Source organism: Phocoena phocoena, chromosome 3 (assembly GCF_963924675.1).
Source record: "Phocoena phocoena chromosome 3, mPhoPho1.1, whole genome shotgun sequence".
NCBI classification, from domain to species: domain Eukaryota; kingdom Metazoa; phylum Chordata; class Mammalia; order Artiodactyla; family Phocoenidae; genus Phocoena; species Phocoena phocoena.
The window spans coordinates 106,391,381-106,416,147 of record NC_089221.1 but is presented as its reverse complement, the minus strand read 5'-3'; the positions used below and the strand labels follow the sequence as shown (position 1 = coordinate 106,416,147).

Here is a 24,767-nt window from a genome sequence, read left to right as displayed (position 1 = left end):
TAAGCATACATCTTCTTAGTGTAACCTAATACCAGCAAGGGTGCCCTCTTTTAGTTAGCCATTCAAAATTTCTTCCAAGTTTGCGTGCTCTGAAATCCTTAGATTTTATGCTTTGAAATGGTACCTCATGTTTATCATTATATTCTTTGTAATTCAAGTTTTGCCACAGTTTGAAGCTTGCTTTTTCTGTTGTTTTAAAGAAAAGATGAGTTGGCAAGCCAGCGTTATGGCACATGGGTGAGATGGAATCTTTCCCCAGTGGGTCTGGGCCTAGGGCACCACGCTTTTGTTAATTGACAGAAGGCCCCTGTGACCCCTTGCGTCTATCCCATTTAGGTAGTCAGCAATAAACACATCCCAAAGTAAGAGATGTACTTTTTTGGTAAGCTGAAAAAAAAAATGGAGGCCATTTGTACATGTATCCCTACAATACATGTTAAATGCTCTTCTTTTTGTCATAACACAAGCACACTTTCCCCCTCGTCTCTGCAAAAATTCTTATAAAATTCTGATGCACTCAACTTTTGCTATACAGACCTTTCTTATTAAAAACTCAAAATTGTTTTTCAAAAGTTTCTAAAAATTTATTTGCAAAATGTCTCAATCCATGACAAATCAATCAATGTTTATAAAATCTCAGGGTCTGTGTCCTTTTCCTCCACTGACTGCCACCAACAGTGAGCACTGATGCCCTGTGCTGTGGGAGGACCCACACTCCTGGCAGCTTTGCCCTCTGCCAAGCCCCCATGCCCAGGGGCAAGGGCAACGGTAACAGCAGGATTTGTACCACGTACACTATACTGTTTGCAAAGTGTAATCGTGTTGGGAAATGGTCTGAGCTTTACTGAGAGCCATACTCCGTGTCTCCGCAATCGGAGACCTGGTGTGTAGGCAGATGACATATAAGGCAACCTGACGGCCGGTAGAGGCTACACTCCACCTATGATTTGCTTTGCTTCTGTGAGTGTCACAGCCCAAGAGGGATGCCAGGATTTGAAAAACTCTCTTTCTTCACATAATTGGAGAAAGTTGCTCCTGTGTAGTTCCTATAGGTTTTATCTTACTTTGGGGCTTACCTGTTTATAATGCAAACATGTTTCACTTATTCAGAAATCTACTTGCTTAAAGATGGCTTTCCTAACTCATGGGCTGTGGCGAATGAAAATCAAAATATAAATCTAAGAGGAGTTTTAACGGCTGAAAACTCCATACAGATTAAAGTAATTATTGTTATAACTAAAATGAATAAAATGGGTGTGTGTGTGTGTGTGTGTGTGTGTGTGTGTGTGTCATTAGGTACGGAGGTTACAACACGTATTTAGATTTTCCTTGCTCTACTTCACTCTGAGGAACATATATTTCCAATCCCAGTGACAGGTATTACCTGTTCCGATAAGACTTTAGCTTTTTCTTCTGCTTCCGTCAGGCAAATCTCCAAGGCCTCGAGCCGTGCCAAAGTAAACGCCATCTGTCTGGTTTCCAGGGACTCTTTCTTTAAAACAATAATCAAGTATTACTTTTTGACATGGGTAGTTTCCTGAGTGCATCTCAAACAACTCTGGGGACTAAGGACAGTCTTAATAAACTCACACAAATCATCTCCTTTTCTTCTTCAACATAGCAATAAAACAATGAAATGTTACAAAAACAATAGTGTTATTTAACAGTTTAGAGTCTAAAGGCAGAGTAAAAAAAATGCATATTAATGAGCAATGAACAGCTTTAGAAAGGTAGAATAAAATATCCATGTTGAAATTTGGTTAGTCTGCAACTTTTATTCCTGATACAGAGTTTTCTTCAAGAGGTTAGAACCAAAATTTCACATTCCCAATAAGAGATGTCATCTAGGGCTTCCCTGGTGGCGCAGTGGTTGAGAATCTGCCTGCCAATGCAGGGGCCACGGGTTCGAGCCCTGGTCCGGGAAGATCCCACATGCCGCGGAGCAACAAAGCCCGTGCGCCCCAACTACCGAGCCTGCGCTCTAGAGCCCGCGAGCCACAACTACTGAGCTTCTGCTCTAGAGCCCGTGCTCCGCAACGAGAGAAGCCACCTCAAGGAGAAGCCCGCACACCGCAAAGAAGAGTAGCCCCTGCTCGCTGCAACTAGAGAAAGTCGTGTGCAGCAGTGAAGACCCAAAAATAAACGCAGTCAAAAATAAATTTAAAAAATTAAAAAAAAAAAAAAAAAGAGATGTCATCTAGAGCGCCTACATTTTTAACATTCACCTAGCTTGGGGGTCATAGTCATTTGAATTCAGAGAAGCTCTTGGTTCCTTTGACTGTCACCTTCTTACCACAAGTTTAATTAAAGCAAAGATACTACATGGTTCAGAATCAGATCATTCTTCCCCAGAACCTGGCTAATATGACTCAAATCAGCAGATGTGTAGACTTTCCCTCTCAAAATTAAGTTGCTCTTTCTCACGTACAAGCAGAAAAATGTGCAAAGTTGGTATGAGAATATCAGTTACCAGCACTACGGAGACTAGAGCACTTCCTGACTACTCTTTGGCCATTGAGACAATTAATTAATAAAGACACAGCAATATGAAAACTTCAAAGGAAAACCTCATATGTGCTAGGATTATGAGGTTCCTATAGCTGCCTGGGATGTGTCCTGTCTTCTTGTGAAAGTTCAGGCTGCTGCAGCTGCTTCCAATTAACCCCACAGGAAAAAAAGAACTGTGTTCCTACATATTAAAAAAAAAAAAAAAAAACCCTGCTGCTTTATTTCCCCTTTGGTTTAGGAGCCCACCAATTTTATACATATGTGCATTTCCTGACGATACAATAGAGCCATCTGGTGGTAAATGAACCAGCCATTAAAAACAAAGCATTTATTCAGTTCCTATAATTGTTCATGCCATCCTTTGAACCTTAGGACCCTGGCAAGGACCCCTGATATAAATAAATGTTGCTCTGTTCAAAAACAGCATGGCTCCTAAATCACACATGGCTGCATAATCTCCCCGAGGTCAGCCTTTGGGGGGTGAACATCTTGGGTTAGAACAGTGATATTTGGGATGAACAAATGACCCTCAGCCTCCCATATATGATTCCAATAATTTCAACAGTCAGTCCAAAATATCTCAAAACAAAAGCTTCAAAACAAAATTCTTGTATATTTATACTTACAGGTAGTTTATGCTACAAAACATTTTATGCATAAAGGAGAAATTGTCAAAAGTCCAAACTTTTCCAAAAAGGTTTAGGATCCCTGACCTAGATTGCTATTTCTAGGGGGAATCTTCTTGTCCAGTGTGTGACCTCGAGGAAGTTTTTAAAAGTAGACCCAACAAGATCATCTAATCTATTTCTCTAGGTCTTTTTCTCCAAACATCCCTAATTTTCCCTGACAAGAAGGACAACCATTTCCAGTAAGACAAAAGCATTGCAAGTCAAAGCCAAATGAAACAGGCTTGACTGGAGACTGTTATTAAATAACATAGGACTTTTTGTACAGGTAGATTTAAGAAATCATCACGTGTTATAGAACAAGGAGGGTCCTGAGCAAACTGTGAGGAATGCAAAGCCTGTCTCCACCTTTACCCCAGCTGTCACTCTCCACTCCCTGGCTTGCCTTTCTGTCCCCCTCTCCTTTAAGGGGAAGAGCCATGAATGTATCTACACTGGAGTAAAAATGGCCTAAACAAAGTCAAGCACTTTTTAATAGGAGACAACCTCCATTAACCAAAGGACTACAGATTAAATCAAGAATAATCTCGCAAATAAGTAAATACCTGGCGTTGGAAGTTTTGGAGGTAGGTGTGTGTTTTCAGGGACTCTAAACGGTTAGGTGTAGTCAGTCCTTGCCCCAGTTTTGCAGGATGCAGTGGTACGAGAGCAGAAAGTTAGGATTTATACCCTGAAGTTCATTTTCCCTCAGGCACATGTGGACACACAGTACATAAAGTGATTTATGTTTCTTATGAACATGAAACTGTCTTGGTGGTTAAAGTAATGGAAGAGTGAATTATATTAATCAAAACTGAAAACATATGATATATATAGGTGTTTGGGGGTTGAACCTGTGTCTGTGGATTTCCAAATGGTAAATTCCAGCACTTCAAGTGGGTATTCCAGTTTTTAACTTCTACCCTTTGTCCTAAAATTTTCTACCTAAATATCTGTCAGTAATCTAAGTGCATGTATCTAAGATAACCAAGATGATCAAAGTAAAAGAATATTACAAAATAATTCTATAAACTTTTTGGTTACAGTAAAGACACTAGATTACTATGCATGTGTGTTAAAGTTGACAGTCTACTAATTGACAAACCTTATGGAAAATTGTAAGAGTAGATTTTCTTTTAGCTGCAATGTTTCCTCATTTGAGAATCTGGAGGAAAATCTACTCTTTGTTTTAAGTTAATTTTTCTTATTTCTCTAACCCATCTCAGTACCTTTTCATTGTCCCCTTCCTTACTTTTAAGTCATTATTTCTTTGTCTTACAATGACCTTGCTCTTTCTCAGCCAAACAAATCCCTTCCGCCCTTCAGGACTTGTTCAAGGTCTCTGATTCATCCAGATCATCCACATCCCTCTGAATCCACGTGTGGCACTTAGAAAGGCGCCTGAATGCAGAGGCTAGACTGGGCACTGCGCTGAGCATTTAGTAGGAGCTCAATAAAGAGCTGTTGATTGATTGAAGGCTCAGCAGTCAGAGAAGGGGACTGCACCAGATGGAGCGGTCCTTCACGCTGAGAGGCTGTAACAGTGACTCCTTTGAGCAATACTTCCCCTGCATCCGGCTTAGAACACTGACAAGGATCAGAGCCCCAGAGAAAGTCCACTTGCCAAGGCCAGGGACCAGACAGCGTAGCAGAGGGCAAGGAGGTGGCCGTGGCATTGGGTGATGACGGCAGGGCTGATGTGAGGATTAAATGACGTAAATCAGGTAAATGCTTGGACAGATGAAGTGCTCAATTAATATTATTTTGAATAATTCTATTCTCCTAATTCTTTTAGGGAGAATCATTTGATATTAAAACTTTCTAACTTGTTTTTAAACCCTAGTAAAAGAAAGTTCCAGTAGAGGCCCTTTTGTAACAGCAAACGATCAAACCACAGCAGTGAGAAATTCAGTCAAGTATGCAATTAGAACAAAGTTAATATGTTAAATATGTGGGTGCGTTTCTTTAAAAGCAAGATTGCTAAACAATGATGTGGTTATGGCAAATTCCACCTTTACACAAGAGCAATTTGACGTGAGTCAGTTGAAGACAATTAAATGTTTCTAGCAATCTGGAGCATCTATCGTGCAGGGTTCCAGCAGCAGCCCCTGCCCCGTAGTGCGGTAACTTCCCGCCAGGTAAAACACGCTTTCAATGCATTTTGCAACAAACTTCCTGCTTGATGTCTCCCCTATTTATTACCGTGGTTCATTCCTCTTTCCCAGTGCTTGACAAGCACCGAAGCCCCTAAACTTCCCTACCCCTCTACAACCTGCTCATGTTGCCCACGCTAGCCCCTTACCTCCGGGCAGAATTTTTCCATTCCTCCCTCAGTCTCTGGTGATCAGAATTCATTTTACAGTGGAAAGTTCATCACTCTCATGTCCTTCTGTGCTTAGCATTTGCAATAGTTTCTTAGGTTAAATTGCCAATTTCTATTTAGGCAACAATTTAACAACTCAGTTCTCTTGATTCCAGTCCATTCAAGTGAAAACAGTATTCCTCTGTGTTTGGGGTTGTGTCATTAATCACTAAGTAAGATATTTAAATTCAAAACCTGAACAAAGTACAACTATTGTCAAAGCCCAGTGGAAAGGGTTTCTAAGTAGAAAGTGCCCATCAATATGACCCCGAAAGGGATGGTCATGGGAGAATGACAGATGAGCACTGACTAAGGGGATCTCTGCTTGGATTCTGGAAGGACACGTTCCTTACCTGTCCTGAGTCTCACTGACTGTGTGTCTTGGGCTATGTGACTTTGGGGCTTCACTTCTCGGGGCCTCAGTTTTTTCATCTTTAAATGAAGAATACACTGGTCAGGTTGCAGAAGAAAACAGATGGTCATTCCAAAGGAGTGATTGAGGGCAGTTTGATGATGGGAAGAGCATGGGTACGGTTATGGAAGTCAACAAAGGATAGTGAGACACACCCTGCATGCAAAGATACTTTTTGCCTTACCTTGACCTGAAGAGGTAGGGGGAGAGGTAATAGGAGAGCATTATCACAGGATCTAGAAAGAGAGCTTGGGAGTGGGCCATGCTATAAACCGAGACCTTGGGCAGAGAAATACAGCCACTGCCAACCTGTGCCCAGGCAGTAGTGGTTGATGGACCAGTGGAATAAAAAGCCTGACCCTCCTCTCCTTTCACCCGCTGTACTTCTGTCTCTATCTTCCTTGGGCTGAACCCAATGAGAAATCAGAGGGCAAGAGAGCTTCAACAAGAAGTGCAGAGAGACCAGCTCCCTGGAAAGGAGCAGAGTGGGGGAAGGGTGGAGGGTGGATAATGGAGGGGGCAACAAAGATATCTCAGGCCAAAGGGGTTTAATGCTATTAGTGGTTCCCAAATGCCAGCCCATAGATCAGTGTTGGTTTGTGATAACATTCTCACCAGTCAGCAGGAAAATGATAAATGCTAACTTTTGAAAAGGACATTGTGAATTTTTCATGAAGCCAAATTTATTCCATTTTGATGACTGTCCTTTATTCTGAGCTTATGATCATTCTATATATTTTGGTGTTAAGAGGATGTGTATTTAACAAATGATGGTGATAGTACATGGGAATTTTTGTGTTTTACTGTTTTTTCTTGAAAAAAATTGAAAAATTTGCAGTCTTACGAAAACTAACCCTAATTATTTTTTGATGGAAATTTTTACTAGTTTATGAAATCTAAAAGTGTAGAGACCCTCTATCTAAGTGATCTCTGTTAAATTATACATTAACTGTTTTGTCAGGTGGCTATTCCAGAGCTACATTCCCTGAGTTCCATTGGACTAAGTCCAAGATGGACCTGAATTCAGTATCAAGTTGTTTTAGCACAGCTCCAAGATAGTTATTCTAGGAAAAAACCCACACTTGTAAAGGTCAACCTTTTACCCTGTGAAAGATTTAACTCCTTTTCCATTTCTATAGCATCACCCATAGAACAAACGAAAAAGGTATTTGAAAGGAATTGTTAACTCAGATTTTAATTTATAAAAAGGTTGTTGGTGTGGAAGTTAAAGAAAGAGAAATGGCCCTGTGACATATGATAGCTTCATAAATAACTTTAAATAATGGCTTACCTGAAACTCTTAACAGGCCAAGTCATTTTAGTTCAATTCAAAGCAAGTCAGTTCATTTAAGTTCAAAAAATATTAAGGGCTCACTATTTGCCAGGTACTGTGCTGAGCAGTGGAGAAATAAATAGTAACCAGACATACAGGATTAATACCCTCACCAGATTCTCAGTTTAGAATTTATCTCCAATACAAAAATCCTAGGATTTAGTTTTATGTAAAAATCAAAAGCATGTCAAGAGTTTGGTGATTAATTTAATATTTTTATTTTTATTCTCACTCATAAAATATTGCTCTGTGCTTTGGGGCCTTGTTCTTTTCTCTTTGATGAGGATTCTGGTAGATGTTAGAAAGAGGTAAGAGGCAGTCCTAACCTGTTTTCAAATATTCCAGATCTATCTCAAACAATATTGATTTATAACTCCTTACAGACTGTGAACCAATAGTATAAGAGGAGAAAAGGACCTAGTAAATAGTTCGTATCTTCCATCATTTCAGTTAAAGTTAACAGTAAAACAAGGACTGGGTTACAGGACACCTGGATTTGGGATCATGTTATATTACAGAATTTGTTCTGTGACTTAAAATAGCCCTCCAGCGTTTTGATTTTATGGGTGGATTTCTTAAAACTTTGGGCATCACAGATCTCTTGGACTACCTGATGATATATGTCAATTCTCTTACTGGGAAAAAAAATGCCAATGTATATGCTTGTGTACACACACACACACACACACAATAAGCACACATGCACACTATTTTGCTTATACTTTCAAGGTGCTTTAAGTGTTTTTCTCAGTGCTATTCATGTAGCCCAAATTATGACTTCCTTATTTAGAGGGAATAGTGTATTCCAGCACCTTTAGTTTTTATTCTAAAATAAAAGACCAAATATTAATGAATGTGAGTATTAATATGTTCTTGGTACCTCTACTGTAAATCATGCAGATGAATAAACGAATAATCTTCTCTTCCTAGAGACCTGCTCCAAACTCAAAAGAAACAAAATGGCTCTTCCTTCTGGAGAGTAGAGCGAGTAGCATACCTTCCCAGGGAATCCTGGTTCTTGTAACTGAACTACACAGCAACTAGTGCTAACCCATCCTGCTGACGGTGAAGTAAAGATTTTAATAATGAGAATATATTTCTTTCATAATAAAAATAGAGAAAGGACATAGCAAGGTAATTTGCTATTAAAAAATAATTTTTTTTATTTTTTATGTATAAATCATGATTTACTTCTTGTACCTGAGTTCATTATAAACAACCAAATAAAGATTTTATTAGCAAGGAAGAGATGACAAGAGAGGTTGGGTAGGCAGCTAACAGGGTCTGCCACAAACAGCATAAATAACTGATAACCTTTTTCAATTTATTTGCAATTGATGTGAAGCTCTTTACACCGGGGGTAAGTAAGCTTTTCACAGAGCTTTCACGTGATTTTTATCCTGTACTTAAAATGTTTTTCTTTCCCGTTTTTTATTGTCAGAGGAAAAAAGCATTTTTTTTACATCAGAGTTGACACTAGCAATTAAGCATTAGTAACGACTTCATTTCTTCAGATGATCTCTTTGAAACTCTAGGGCTAAAGTCAGCAGCTTTGTGTACATTGTCTTATGTTGTCATTTTTTTCTGTACCGGCAGTATGGGCCCATGAATATTGTGTTTTCTGCTTGCTGAATATCTGCGGATTGATCTTCCCCAGTAAATCAATTTAGACTGGGTTTGTTCTAAAATCACCGGGAGCAGGGAGAGTAACTTTGAATTAGACAGTGTTGGATGTTTCTAAAACAAAAACAAATAGCACTTGGTACTTCCTGTGGTTCTTGGTTGTATGCCATCAAGTTGTATGCCAAATATCTTGAGAACTGTGACTGGCCTTAGATTATTCCTCATTGATTAGCACTTACATTAGAATTATTGAATGTATTTCAGATGTTTGCAGGTATTAATATGTTATATATTATGTGATTTTATGAACAATTTGTCTTACGTTTTATCCGTGCTATAGGCATCTATCAAAACATTGGTAGTATGTTTCCAGAGACGTTAAAACAGAATTTTCCCCTCTGTGAATACCCTGACCTATTGTTCTAATTCCTTCAATGTTTGTAACATTTGCTGCTTTCTTTTCTTTATTATTAATTAATTAAATTTTTTTAAATTGGAGTATAGTTGATTTACAATGTTGTGTTAGTTTCAGGTATACAGAAAAGTGAATCAGTTATACATATACATATATCCACTCTTTTTTAGGTTCTTTTCCCATATAGGTCATACAGAGTATGGAGAGAAGAGTTCCCTGTGCTATACAGGAGGGTCTTTATTAGTTATATATTCTATATACAGTACTATGTATATGTCAATCCCAGTCTCCCAATTTATCCCTCTTCTCCTCCTTCCCCCCAACACCAGTAACCATAAGTTTGTTTTCTACATCTTTGACTCTATTTCTGTTTTGTAAATAAGTTCATTTATACCATTTTTAGATTCCACATACAAGCGATATCATATGATATTTGTCTTTCTCTGTCTGATTTACTTCACTCAATATGACAATCTCTAGGTCCATCCATGTTGCTGCAAATGACATTATTTTGTTCTTTTTTATGGCTGAATAATATTCCATTGTATATATGTACCACATCTTCTTTATCCATTCCTCTGCCAATGGACATTTAGGTTGCTTCCATGTCCTGGCTATTGTAAATAGTGCTACAATGAATATTTACGTACATGTATCTTTTCGAATTATGGTTTTCTGTGGATATGTGCCCAGGAGTGGGATTGCAAGATCATATAGTAGTTCTACTTTTCATTTTTTAAGGAAGCTCCATACAGTTCTCCATAATGGTTGTACCAATTTACATTCCCACCAATGGTGTAGGAGGGTTCCCTTTTCTCCACACCCTCTCCAACATTTATTGTTTGTAGATTTTTTGATAATGGCCATTCTGACTAGTGTGAGGTTATACTTCATTATAGTTTTGATTTGAATTTCTCTAATAATTAATGATATTGAGCATCTTTTCATGTGCTTTTTGGCCATCTGTATGTATTCTTTGGAGAGATGTCTATTTAGATCTTCTGCCCGTTTTTTGATTGGGTTGTTTGTTTCTTTGATATTGAGCTGTATGAGCTCTTTGTGTATTTTGGAGATTAATCCCTTGTCAGTCGCTTCTTTTGCAAATGTTTTCTCCCATTCTGTGGGTTGTCTTTTCATTTTGTTTATGGTTTCCTTTGCTGTGCAGAAGCTTTCAAGTTTAATTAGGTCCCAGAAAAATGATTTTTATTTTTTACAAAAATAAAGGAGAAGATGAAATGGGGACTTATTATTTAATAGATAGGTGTTGAGTTTCAGCTTTGCAAAATGAAAACCTTCTGGAGATTAGTTGCACAAAAATGTGAACATGCCTTACACTACTGAACTACAAATTAAAAATGGTTAAAATGGTCAATTTTATGTTACACATATTTTACCGCAATTAAGAATTTTTAAATAACTTATAAAACAAATGTATAGAGCAGATAAATTATGGAGTGAAGGAATTAGTCAATACTAAAATTAATTCAACTACTCTACCTATGCGTCACAAGACTGCTGTGAGAAAGAATTAAAAGGAAAAAAAAGATTGCACATAATAAAAACTATGAAATTTAAGAAAAGGAAAAAACATAGTAAGGCAGTCTTACTGAAGGGAAAGATTTTGATTCCTTTAATTAAAAAAAAATTCAAAAAATACTAGTTGTTTTAAATTAAATTTTGATTTAGTGGGACATGTAATAATGCAAAGACTTTCCCTGTTTATAAAGTTATGCTTTGTATAACTGAGTTTTTTGTGACAGGATTACTTATTTTCTCCACATCATTTATAAGTTTAGATTTTGAATACTTTGGCATGTTGACCAACGATGTTTTCATTCTCCCATTGTATCCCAGTATTTTAGTTAATGCACATGCCTGTAGGAAGAAGGATTTTCAGGTCAGCTTATGAGTAAGGTGATGGAATTTTATTGCCCAAACTGAAGTTTTTCAAACTTAGTTTTGTGAATAAATTTTTGCTATTCTGTGTGTAATAAAGAACAAATGATTTATGATTGACATTATTCAAAGTGAAAGTAATGTTTTGTCTGCCAGTGAATTTTAGGCTCCAAATAAGTAAACTTCTAAAAAAAGTCCAAAAATTTAACTGTAATGATAAAAACTTAAAGACTCTAATGATGCTGTTCCCAAAACCTAGCAGGGAAGTCCTTAGTTGAACTTGATGTTCCATGAGAAACATTTTCCATGATCAATCTCCCCTTCCCCCAACCCAGCCTGATGTTTGCTCAGACTGCCCTCTTTACCAAGATCTGAAAGAGAAATGTGTTATGCATCTTTCTGGATCAGATAAAAGTTCAGCCACAATTTCCATAGTACATTCCAATGTGATAAGGTAAGCGCAGGACAGATGAGAGAGCTCTTTTTTGCTGTAAATTTCCACTTCTTTTAAGGTCTCCCAGTCAAAATATTACTAAGAGGCATGGCCAAAGTATCAGAGAAGATGGCAGAGCTTACTCAGTGGGACTCAGTTTTCTCGCCTGTGAAATGAGAAGATCATTACTTCTAATTCATCTTGCACTCTGCGGTGGCCATTTGTCATGCTATGTCTTTCCCTGTTTGCAGTATTTCCCATCTCATGAATCCCATCTCTCTGAAGTATAAACCAGGAACTCCTTTTCCAGCCTCCTTTGCACCACGTCGTAGGCATGTGACTTAGCCTCTCCCAATCAGACACACCAGCCTAAGAATTCAGTATAAATTAGAGTGATATGAAAAAGGTGCCAAATAGAATAGAATCTGGCCAGGTCAACAGGGTCATTCTGTTTTCAGAGGATGCAGTGACAGAAGACTTAGAAGTAACCTCTTATACTCAGGGGTAGTAGTAGGGCTGTGATGCCTTTGCCCTGTGGTGGCAGTAATAGGTCCTCCACTAGGGAAGGGAAGCTGAGTATAGTCTCCAAGACTGATGCTCTGACTCTCCTAGGGATCCTCTGAAATCCATTTTCTCCTTAATACTAACTGGAATGGGTTCTTTTGGTTTCAAATGCAAATCTGACTGATTATTACTTGTTCAAGTGACTTTAAGCGAGTAGTTTAATTATCCTGAGCCTCCACTTCCTCCCCTCTACAAATGGAAGAAATGCTAACTCATTGAGGGCTGCTGTGGTGATTAAATGTGGTCATGCAGAAAAATACTGAGCATAATGCCTGACCCACAGAAGAAAGTTTGTTTGTTTGTTTTTAATCTTCTTTTTAAGCTCTAGATTTTATGTGTCTGTGGCGTAGCTTCTGGGAGCTCACAGCTTTGGAAAGAGCCTGAGCTCTTGATCATAAGGAACAAAAACTCTTAGAATCTCTGGTGGCCTTGGCATCATGCAGCCACACCTAGCCTGGTTACTCCTTGTTGGAAAAGTAAATCATTAAGTATAAGAGCAAAAATTCAAAAATGTAGTAGGAGAGGGCACAGCCTGTACCCTCTTCTGCCTGCTGAATAGGGTTTATACTTGGTCTGCTCCATTTCTTTTTCTTGACTTTCTTGGTAGATGTGGTTTTGGGGGCTTCTGAGATGAAAGGGGGGAGATTAAAGAAGAGCAAGAGGGATGTGGACCAGGGCTAAAGGAAAAAGTTTTCCAAAGAACTTTTGAGGAGAAAAGTTCAGAAAAGCTGTCATGTGAAATAGATGCTTATGGAAAGGGAAAGAAGGACTTTTAAAAAATGGATCTCTGAAATTTTTCCTCACATACTGTTTAATTAGTGAAATTTAACCCTCAGTATACCATCAGAGTTTATCAGACCCAAATTAGTTTTGAGTTTCTTTTTTTAAGCCATTCTCTTCATAAAAATCTATATTTCATGTCTTTTATTCTTTCTTAGAGGTCTTACAAACTATGTATATATACACACACACACATATATACATATTTTTTTCTTTTATATAGAATAAAACTCATTCTATCTTATAATTATCATACAGATCCATTGGAGCCTTTTATATAATCCAAGATATATTCTGGGATCTCAGTGATCTTGTTTTCCCTATATTTGAAATATATTGCTACTTAATCATCCTAGGAATTATTTTTTATCATTATTCATTGAGTATTTCTAACTATGACTTAGTAAAATTAATAATCATCCTTCAATTTCTTATTGTGTTGTCAAAAGCATGATGTCACCTTTCAAGGTACAAAAGGGGAGACACCAATTTTAAAATTTGCTTTATTTTAATTTTTTAAATTTTGAAACAAATAACACACTTAGAGAGCAGTTGGAATACAGAGAACTTTTTCTTTTTCCATGTGAGTTATGTTGTGCCCTTATGCCCCATCACCCTGAACCTCTCAGTGTCTGTTTCCTACACAGAGGGACTCTTTGCTACACCATCACAGCATGGTCTTCAGTCAGAAAATTCACCTGGTTGTCACCCCACCCCATCTCCTTCCCTTCCCCCTCACAACACGGGCTCCACTAGCGAAACATCTTTTTTTTTTTTTTTTTGGCGAAACATCATTTTTATAGCACATTTTTTCTTTCATTGATGTAGTTGAGGATGCTGAATTTTTCTTTTTTCATCCATAATGCCCAAAGACAAGAAAATCGGCAGAGACATACATTTCACAATTCTTACACAAATCAGAAGGTAAATGTGAACAGTAGCATTCTTGACCAGCATGGTCCAATGCAGTAGCCACCAGCCACATGTGGCCTTGAGTATTTGAAAAGTGTTTGGTTTGAATTGAGATGTGTTTTAAGTGTAAAATAGATATGAGATTTTGAAGGCTTAGTATAACAATATATGAGAATATGAGAGATCTCAATATATTTTTGTACTGATTACATATTAGTGACAGTATTTTGAATATATTAGGATAGATAAGATATATTATGACAATTTACTTTTATCTGTTTATTTAAATTTTTAATGTGGCTACTAGATAATTTTAAATTATATATATAGCTTTTAAACTACATATTTCTATTCAACAGTGCAGCTCTAAGTGGTGGAATTAATCATGTAAGTGAAATAGACTATGCATCTTCAGGTCATGACTACCGAGAGACTTAGACGAATGTCCTCAAAGTCATGAATCAGTAAGTGAAAAACATACCTTTAAGGACAAAAAAGGAAATAGGGTATTCTCATACAAGACAGGCTATATCACACAGAATTTTGTGACAAGAACTTGGACTTTCCTCTTTTGTTAAGGGGATGTGTGACAGCATTCTGCCATATTTTATAACATTTATGTGCCAAAAGTTTTACTTGGTAACAAATAGATTTGCTGTGTTTAAATTCTGATCAAAATTTCTAACGAGGTTCTTTTTTTAAACGTACGTCTTTATTCTTCTGTAAATTGTTTGAAGGTGATTTTAAAAATAAAAAATTTAGGTGGGTTTATTTAATTCAGGTAGTCAATGATGATGACTATTTTCCTAGTATACTAAGGGTTAAGAACTTGAGTAATTTGAAAGTTACCTATGGGTACTAGACTGCTTGTTTGTGTTTGTTTTTACCACAAAGCAGTTCTGAGATTAGACCATTTAGCTCTCAGCATTACATGTTTAGCAGTCACAAAGAAAGGTATTATGGGAGACTTTTTGTATATTTTCAGTAATGTGATTATCAGAAAAGAATGTATGAACACATTTGAAGGCACAAGGCCAAATGCTGCTTTATTCAAAAGGAGAAAAATTAATAGGATTCAGAATATAGTCACCACCATGGACACAGATATTTCTTTTTTAAGAAAGATTCCAAGTAGAAATAGTCCCTAGGGAAAGCAGACTATTCTAGAATTTATAGCATTTTTCTTAGGCATTTGAGGCAGGCAAAACAGGGCTTACTCCTTGCCAAAGAATGTTTCTGAACTACATTTAATTTTAAAATATTTTACAATTTAATCTTCGTTTGCACTAAATGTATGATTCAAGAGCATTTTCTTCCCTAACTGACAAATGTGTCCAGCTCTTCAATAACAAACACATGAGAATCTCTCACATATTGACTGAGTGCCTTTCATATGTAAGGTCCAGAGCTAAATCCTGGAGATAAAGGTGAATTCATCAAATTCCCAACCCTCCAGGAACTCATAATGTGAAAAAGGTTGAGAAAGGGAGGAGAGATGTTCAGATAAGTGGACTTCAATATTATAAGGATGAGAGAGGAGAAGGGGAAAAAAAGACATGTATTGAGCACCATCACTGGGCCGTGACTTTTCAATATATTATGTCCCTCAAATTCAGACAATATAAAAGGTATAAAAATGGAAGCGAAAATCATCCAGAATCCTACCACCCAGAGATCGCCACACGTTACTATGGACTGAATGTGTGTTCCAGGTGCCCTCAAATTCATACGTTGAAGCTCTAACTCCCAATGTGATAGTATTAGGAGATGGAGCCTCTGGGAGGTCATTAGGTTTAGATGAAGTCAGCAGGGTGGTGTCCTTAAGATGAGATTAATGACCTTATAAGAAGAAACCAGAGAGCTCTCTCCTTGTGTCACCTTCTCTCCCTCCCCCTCCCTTCCTCCCTCCCTTCCTTCCTTCACCCTTTCACCCATGTGAGGATATAGCAGCAAGGCAACCATCTGCAAGCCAGGACCCAGTCATGCTAGCACCTGATCTCTGACTTTCCCATCTCCAGAACTGTGAGAAAACAATGTCTGTTTTTTAAGCCACCCAGTCTGTGGTATTTTGTTATGGCAGACTGAACAGACTAGGACACCATATTTGGTGTATAATCTTCTAGACTTGTGTGTGTGTACCTGAAGATGCATAACATATAAAACATTGATTCATACTATACATGGTTATATATGGTTAAATTACAATCATTTTCAGTTAGCAGTATATCATAGGTAACTATGTTTGAATAATAATGAATGTCATTTTCCACAAATTGTAATTTTAAAAATTACCATAACTTTCAATGGTCACAATAAATTTTACTATGTGTATATGCAATTTTCCATACTATTGGACAACCCTGTAATAAGCATATTTATGCATCTTTGTGAACTTGTTTTTTATTAATATAAATGGAAAAAGTGGTTACTGGATTTTAAAGAATATATACTTGATACATATTTAAGATTACGTCCCCCAAATTCATCCTCCCACCACAGTACATGAGAATCAGACTTTTCTTACACCCTTGCCAATAATGATATTTTCAATACTTTTTGTATCTGTCAAAATTACAGGTAAACATGATATCTAAGTTTTAAAATTTTTATTTCTTTGCTTTCTATTTGGACATCTTATTGGATACTTGCAAGCTTGGACATCTTATTGGATATTTGCCTGTCTTCTTATAAATTGTAATTTGTGTCCTTTGTCCATTTTCGATTTAAGGGCTAATCTTTTCCTTATCAATTTATATGAGACCTTAATATATGAAGGACATTATGTTGTAATAGATGCTATAAATATGTTCTAATACTTACTTTGAATATTTATAAATTCTTCCTATATGGGCTGGAATAGTGGTACGTATTATTATGAGATATAGAATTTCCAGAGACTCAATTATCTTTTCATCTTTGTGCATTAATGCATAACTTTGTTCAAGAAGAGAGTGAACTTTTTGAAGAAGTAAACTCTAATCAAAACTTGGAGAAAGCTCCATTTCTCTGAACCTCATTAAGTACAGATAACACATCACACATTGATTCAAATTGTTAGACGTACTTTGAAACAACTGATTCACTCTGTTACCTAACCTAACATAAACAGTTCAGCTATTGACATGAGGACTTGGGGCTATTATTCCCAGCAGCAAATTTCAGTTTAACAAATCTATCTAAACAAATTAAGCTGATGTTATCCAATCTGCCTGACGAGACTGAGGGAAGCCAGAAGCCACGCTTTATGCCTGAGAGCCCGCATCCTTGTGCTTCTTACTCCCAAGTCACCCCACTCTCTTCCAGTTTCTCTCCAAGCATCCAAAGGGAGCCTCCCAAAGGTAGACTTACTCCTTTGGGAAAGGCTAGATTGAATAACTGTCCTAGCCGCTTGGGAGGATATCGTCTCTCAAGGAAATGTGGAAGTTAGGGGAAATATTTTTCTTCAGACCACAGCAATTGAAGTTTGCTCTCATACTCAGACTGATTGACTACATGGTCCCCAAAACACATTTCTCCATTGCCCTGTCTTCCTCTGATCTAAACATTCAGGTTTCAGAAAATGAGCAAATTATACATGAAATTTGAGTTTATCCACAATATTAATTCAGAGTAACCCTTACATTCAACTAATATAATATATTTAACTTTTATATAGTTATATATGCATTTAAATTCTGTCTCCGTTTTACATTTCAAAACTTCCTTCCTTTTGTGTATACACACAAACTTCTCAATGTTTCCAACCTCACAGAAAAAAAAGTGTCAGCACTACACAGAACAAATTACCATGCTTTCCCCAAATAATGCCTATTGTTTGGAAATTTTTGCCATTTGAAGAAGCCAAATAGAGAAAAAACATAATGGGCATCTGACAAAACAAATTTGCAGACACTCAAATGCTTCAGTTTATAGAGGTCCTTTAAACCACTGATGCCTCTTGGGGAAATTCTGAAAAACAACCTATCTGTAAACAGTCTGATTCGGTGCCACATGTTTTCTAAATTCCTTTGCCTGTTGACATTTAAAAAAAAAAAATAAAGGGATACATTTGCATGTGAAAACAGGACCTTTTGTTTCTTACACATTTACTCTATCAGAAGAATTGAAAACAAAATGGGTCATCTTGTCTAATTGCTTATGAAGAATCATCTTCTAAAAGACACTTTCTAGTTCTTTGGCCAATCTTATTTTAAACAGCTAAGATCTTTTTTATGGCCTCTGTTCTCAAGTTAAATAGAACTTATTATTAAAATGAGAAATTCTGGAGGTAATCTTTTTATTTTGTATCTATCTATACCTTTTGCTTTCTTTGGTTTAATTATTTTCTTTTTTTTATACCTAATTTTATATTGCTGTAACCTTTGTCCATCAATACGTTTCTGAAAATTCTCCTAGGTACATGGTACGATTTCACTTGCCCAGTCCTTTGAAGTTCTTTTTGGCCACGCAACTTCTTTAACCAATGAAAAAGAAGGAAAAGTGGTGTGTGTAACATCTGGGCTGAGCACTCTCTGTGCAATTGGCCCCTCCTCTCATTGCTGCCTGCCCGGATTGCAGAAGGGCACTCCCAGGTGAAGCTTCCATCCAGAATAACTCATTGGTAACTATTTACCATAGTAAATAGTTTATTAGTAACTATGACTAAGTAACTGATTACTAACATCGTTAGTAACTATGATGAATAGAGTCCCTCTGCCTCCCATCTTGGATGGGTATTGTGAAGAAGAAATAAATTACTCAGAAAAATAAAATATTAAGATAAGCCATTAGCCAATTACAATGGATAACCTTCCAAAATGTTAATGAAGTTTTGATCTTTCTTGATAGTAGCCAAAGGAAAAAATATATTTCTCACCAATGATTCCATTGCTACTACCTTTCTATGTACAGCTTGACCTGAACTCTGTTGAAGTTGTTGCTTATAGAATTTACACTATTAAACTAGGTGAACTTTGAGATGATTGTATAGGGACAGCAGTGGGATGGGAGCAGGAAAGCATTATGTTGGATCAGCCCCTTATTTATGGCAAGATCTCAATATGAAAGTAGTTATATGAGAGGTTGAACGGTGTGTAGAAACTCCAGCTAACATCTCAAGTCCTAACATCTGGGGAGATAACATTACCTGCCCAGATACAGTAATGTTTGTAATGTTAGATATTATCTAGATAACTAGCAGATATCTCTAGAAGTAAAGTTTCAATTTCTATACTATTCATGTTCTTTTGTGGAAAAAAATTTTAGATTAAATGAACATTACAACTTTTCTTTTTTTGGTTGCATTGGGTCCTTGTTGCTACTCATGGGCCCCCTCCAGCTGCGGCAAGCGGGGGCCACTCTTCACCACGGTGTGTGGGCCACTCACTGCAGTGTCTTCTCTTGTTGCAGAGCACGGGCCCTAGGCGCACGGGCTTCAGTAGGTGTGGCACGCAGGCCCAGCAGCTGTGGTTCACGGGCTCCAGAGTGCAGTCTCAGTAGCTGTGGCACACGGGCCTAGCTGCTCCGCGGCATGTGGGATCCTCCCGGACCAGGGCTGGAACCGATGTTCCCTGCATTGGCAGGTGGACTCCTAACCACTCCGCCACCAGGGGAGTCTTTTGTCTTGCCCTCAGTGACAGCACAATGGCTGCTTTGCATTTCCTGTGAATTTCCATTCCCAAAACCTCATTCGTTCAGTTAGACCTATTCTGATTTTGTTATTCTATGGGGTTAGAGTCCCTGGGACACAGACTGAGAGATCTGGCTACAGAGGGCTTACTGGAAATGGTTCTTGGGGGCAACACCTATAAAGGAAGGAAAGAAGCAGGAATGCAACAGCAGCCTCAGCCGATTCCATAGGGGAGTCCTGGAGCTGGGCTGGCTCTTTAGAATTGTCCTCAAAGGAAGGGGGTCAGGTTTTGCAGCCCTGCATCAACCAGTTATTGGATGCAGGTTGATCCCATGGAGGGGGATGACTTTGGGGCAATGGAGTGCCTTCATCAGAGGGAAATGCCTGGTGATAGACTCAGCTGTTAGTCATCATCAAGCAAAATTACTGAAAGTAAATCATAGATCTAAATGTAAAACCTAAAGCTATAAAACTTCTGGAGGGAAAAAGAAAATATTTGTGATCTTGGACAAAGATTTCTTAGATCATATAGCAAAAGCATGATCCATGACAGTACAAATTGATAAATTAGACTTCATCAGAATTAATAATTTTTGCTCTTCTAAAGACACTATTGAGCAAATGAAAAGACTAACCATAGACTGGAGAAAATACCTGCAAAACACACATGAACTCTCAAAACCCAATGATAAGAAACAAACAGTACAACTTAACAATGGACAAAACCTTTCAATAGATACTTCTCCAAATGAGATATAAGGATGGCAGATAAACAGATGAAAAGGTGCTCAAACACCATTAATTATTAAGAAAATGCAAATTGAAACCACCATGAGATACCACCACACCTATTAGAATGGCTAAATTTAAAAGGCTGACCTTGGAGAGAATGTGGATGAACTAAAACTTTCATACACTGCTGGTGGGAATGTAAAATGATACTATGACTTTGGAAAATAGTTTGACAGTTTTTAAGAAAGTTAAAAATACACCTACCATGTGATTCAGCCATTTCATTCTTAGGTATTTACCCAAGAGAAAAGAAAGCATATGTCCATACAAAGATTTGTACATGAATATTTATAGCAGCTTTATTTGTAAAGAGTCAAAAACTGGAAATAACCTAAATGTCAGTCAGCGCGTGGAGGCATAAACAAACTGGTACATTCAGTTCAGCAGGATACTGTTTAGCAATAAAAATGAATTATTTATACACACTAAAACATGGGTGAATGTCAAGATAATTTTACTGAGTGACAGACGGCAGTAAAAGGGGTACATACTGTATGACTTTGTTTACATGAAGCTCAAGGAAATGCAAAATAATATATATAATGACGTGAAACAGATTGTGCTTCCTTGGAAATGAGGTGGGAAGAAGTGGGTGAGAGGGATTACAAAGGAGCGTGAGAAATTTCTGGGAGTGATGGAAAGTTTCATTATCTTGACTGTGATGTCAGTTTCACGTGTGTACACATATGTCAAAACCCATCAAGTTGTACACCTTAAATTTGTCACGTATGTTTAAGGAAAGGAGAGGAGAGGAGAGGAGAGGAGAGTGAAAAAGGAAGGATAGAAGGGAGGGAGAGAGGGAGAGAGGGAGGAAAGAAGAAAGGAAAAGAAAGAAAAGAAACAAAATCCAAAACAAAAAGTTCTGAGATATTTCTTACCTATTAGAGTGGCAAAATAAATAACCTATTTCTTTCAATGGCAACAAATCTTTATATTTAAATATACACAGAAATGTAATTCTATATTGATCTCATTTTAAGGTAAATAGGAACGTCTCCTTTAAATCATTTAAAATGTTCATTTAAAGCACAAGTGATATATTAACAACTGTAATTCACTAATGATTTGAAAGTTTGCTCATCAAAGGGAAGAATCTTTTGAAAGCCATTTCAGAATGCTAAAGTTTAGAAGTATCAGAAATGTGACCAAATATACACTTCCTGAAAAAATAATGCTATATTATACCAAGCACTAGAAGAACATAAGTTATGTAATTTGACACAATTTAAGGCATTGCTTGCCTTTCCCAGTTTATCAAATGTAATATTTTTTAGCTAATTTAAGGTTGTTTTATAAAGCTGACTTCCTATATAGTGTGCTATGAGTTTGACCTTACAAATTAAAATTTTAAAGTGCTTTAATATTTTTGGCAGTTAATAATTCTTTAATGAAGCCGTCACTGAATCACAACTTGAACACTAAATGGATTACAAGGTTTTATAACAAGCCTAGTTTTTGCACAATGAGTGAAATACTTCATACATATTCTAGCATTAATGAATCCATACCCACACTCTCATTTTTGGATGTGCCACTCCACATAACCAAAGATCATCTGGTGTTTTTACATCATTCATTTCTATTTGTCACAGTTCTCAGGAATAGTTCAAGGGGAGAAACCCTGAGCCAGGTATCCAGTTCAGGTCACGCCTCCTTGCGATAGAACTTTTATTTCCTAAACAGTTTCAAATGAGAGGATTTATAAGCACTAGCTGTTCACTGTCTGAGGATGTTAAAATGGAGCAAAGGCAACGGTTCAAATAATATTCTAATCCTCCAAAGGTATAAGGTCTAGATAAACAGGGACAACCTGGCACCTGAAAAGTGGATCTAAGTAAATTCTCACTGGATTATATCTCTTAAGGTTCTTACTCTGTAGTCAGTGCATGACTCATTCATCACTCAACAGCTGGACTCTCCCTCAATCTCCCTGACTCTAAATTTCTTAATTTCTAAAGTAGCAATAATAATATTTATGGAGGAGGAAGCAGAAGAGAGGGGAGGAGGGAGAGGAGGAGAAAAAAGTATCCACACAACGGTGATGATTCTTAGAAACCACCGCCGTCTGCTGCTGTAAGGATTCGGAGGGACAGCATCTCTCAGTCACCTAGTCCATTTGTTCTATTTCTAATGCCGTTTTGAATCAGGGGCTTTGTCTCAGGGACATAGAGATGAATAAAGGCTCGAAGAATGCACAGTTTACTGGGAGAGTCGAAACGTTAAGTTATTATTCAGAGACTGGGTGCCACAAAGGTGGAGCGTATTTCATTCTGCTTGGGTGGTCGATATCCTCACAGAATTGAAGAGATTTTTATCCTTCATCCCAATCTTCTCTGCCAGAACTCACCACAGCTATTTAAAAGAGGCATCTGAGATCCACCGGCAATTGGCTTCCTCATGGTACGGAGCAGAATCTGTTCTGCTGAAGTCTTTCAGTTCCAAGACTTAAAAGGGGTCGTGGGGTGAGGAGGCAGCACTAATCATGACTATCCTATGGCCTTCAGGGCCCTAATCCTAACCTCTACCTCCAGCTAAATGCATTGTAAGAATTCAGTAACTAGAGCAGAACAAGTTACTTCAAGCCCCAGGGCTCCCACCTATGTGAAACGTAAATTGAAAGGAGATAGATTCTGGACTCCAGGAAGCTAATTGGGAGCCCTAGGCAGAAATCCTAAATGTAGTAATCGGCACCTTGTCCTTTTCAGTGTCTTAGGCAGCCTGGGAGAGGGTTACCTCTAGGGCACTAATTGATTAGCATTGTTAGAGGAAAGGCAGTAAACCGAGATCGGTGAGCTGAAGTCTCCCTTTTCCAAAACTCCAATTTAACTACTAGCTCAAGGGTTCCAACTAACCAGAGAAAACATGTTTTCATATAGTGCCAGTGAGGGACACTCTTTCTTTGGCCAACAGAGTTGTAAGTAGATCCACTATATAAAACAAAAGCTCACTGAAAAAAAAGTAATATAACATTAAACTATCACTAGAGTTAGAACACAAAATTTTAATTAAAATTATATTCTACTAATCTAAGTTGGTTTCCCTTTGGTTTATACCTCTTCACCAAAAACCCTCTTCCTGAAAATTATTGTTGGTTTGAGATATATGTCCAGTCTGTCTGGGGCCAGATTAAATGAACTCTTAGAAAAGAGATGTTAACCTTGAACAAAAATAATTGTGTGGAAGTGAGATTCTGAATATGCACCTCACTAGATCAAATGTTCTTAGCTGGTGATGCGGGGGTGGGATGAGAGTAGAAAAGCAGAATGCTGAATCTAGAAAGAAGTAGAGAAATCAAAAGGCGAGGTCCCATGGTCCACAGGGGAGCCTGGTTGAATTGAATCGATTCCGAGTAGCTATATACCTATACACTTGTAGATATGTTCACAACCATTTTCACATCCCAAACATCTTATTTGAAGTAGACAAAGTCTCATCCTCACTCTATGAATGAGGAACAAGGCTCAGAGAGTTTAAATGACTTGGGTATGATCACACAGCTTGCAGGTGGCAAACTTGGGCCTAATTCCTAGTCCTACAGTCTTTCTTCTATACCACACTGCCTCGGCATTAAAGCTGAAAAAGTTATTCCAGAAATTTCTGTGGGTGGAGACTAGGGGATACTTACTAAAACTGAATCGAGGGCATATAGAGAGCTTACTTTTTTCTTTTTAAAGGGAAATTCTCAAACTTACATAAAAGTAGAAAACTAGTATAATGAGCCTCCATGAACCTATCACCCAGCTTCAACACTTCTCACCAACCTACCCTGTTGTCACTTGAGGCCTCGAGAGGGACTAGAGGCTTTTGTAGAAAGGACCCAGCTGTCCCAGGATGACTTGAAAGACAATGAGCTGAGAATATCGGGAATAGACTGTGATTTAAACCCAAGCCTAAACAAACCAAATAAGATGAGTCACCCAATCTATATCATGTCTGATTCCAGAATTTCCTCACATACAGGCAAATACTTTGACGTAACCCAGGATGTCTGCGATAGTGTAGGGCCACAGAGAGCAGTGTGGGATCACAAGTACAAATGGGGACAGGCACCCCACACCAACTTCCCTCCTGCCCAGCAGCATCCCTTCGTTGGCACTCTGACCACTTTACCTCCTTCTACTTGAAAAAGAACATTCTATGTTTTATTTTTCAAATGTTTACTAGTAAAATGTGAAAGTGAAACTATATTAGGAAAATATCAACATTAATTAAAGAAGTTACAGTTTCACTAACTAATGCTTTTTTAAAAAAAAGGAATTCATGCAAACTTTGTTTCTTACCGAAATTTTGTTCCTTTGTTGTGTATTTGACTCTGAACTTCCAGATGTGGTGCTGAAATAAAGTAAGGGTTCAGAATTCCAAAATTTTATTTCAGACATGCACACACTCATACACACACATACACACCCCACATCAAATAGATCTTTATGCTGTAACATTGAAGATATATTTTCTAAAGCGTTT

At 37.6% G+C, this 24,767-nt stretch overlaps 1 protein-coding gene across 1 annotated transcript in view; it reads right to left on the bottom strand.

Moving 5' to 3' along the window:
* The window catches only part of CCDC192 (coiled-coil domain containing 192), a 252,039-nt gene that overhangs the window by 167,454 nt on the left and 59,818 nt on the right, over positions 1 to 24,767 (bottom strand). The window contains 1 exon segment of the mRNA XM_065873682.1: positions 1,385 to 1,492. Within this exon segment, the coding sequence (XP_065729754.1) occupies positions 1,385 to 1,492 (108 nt within the window).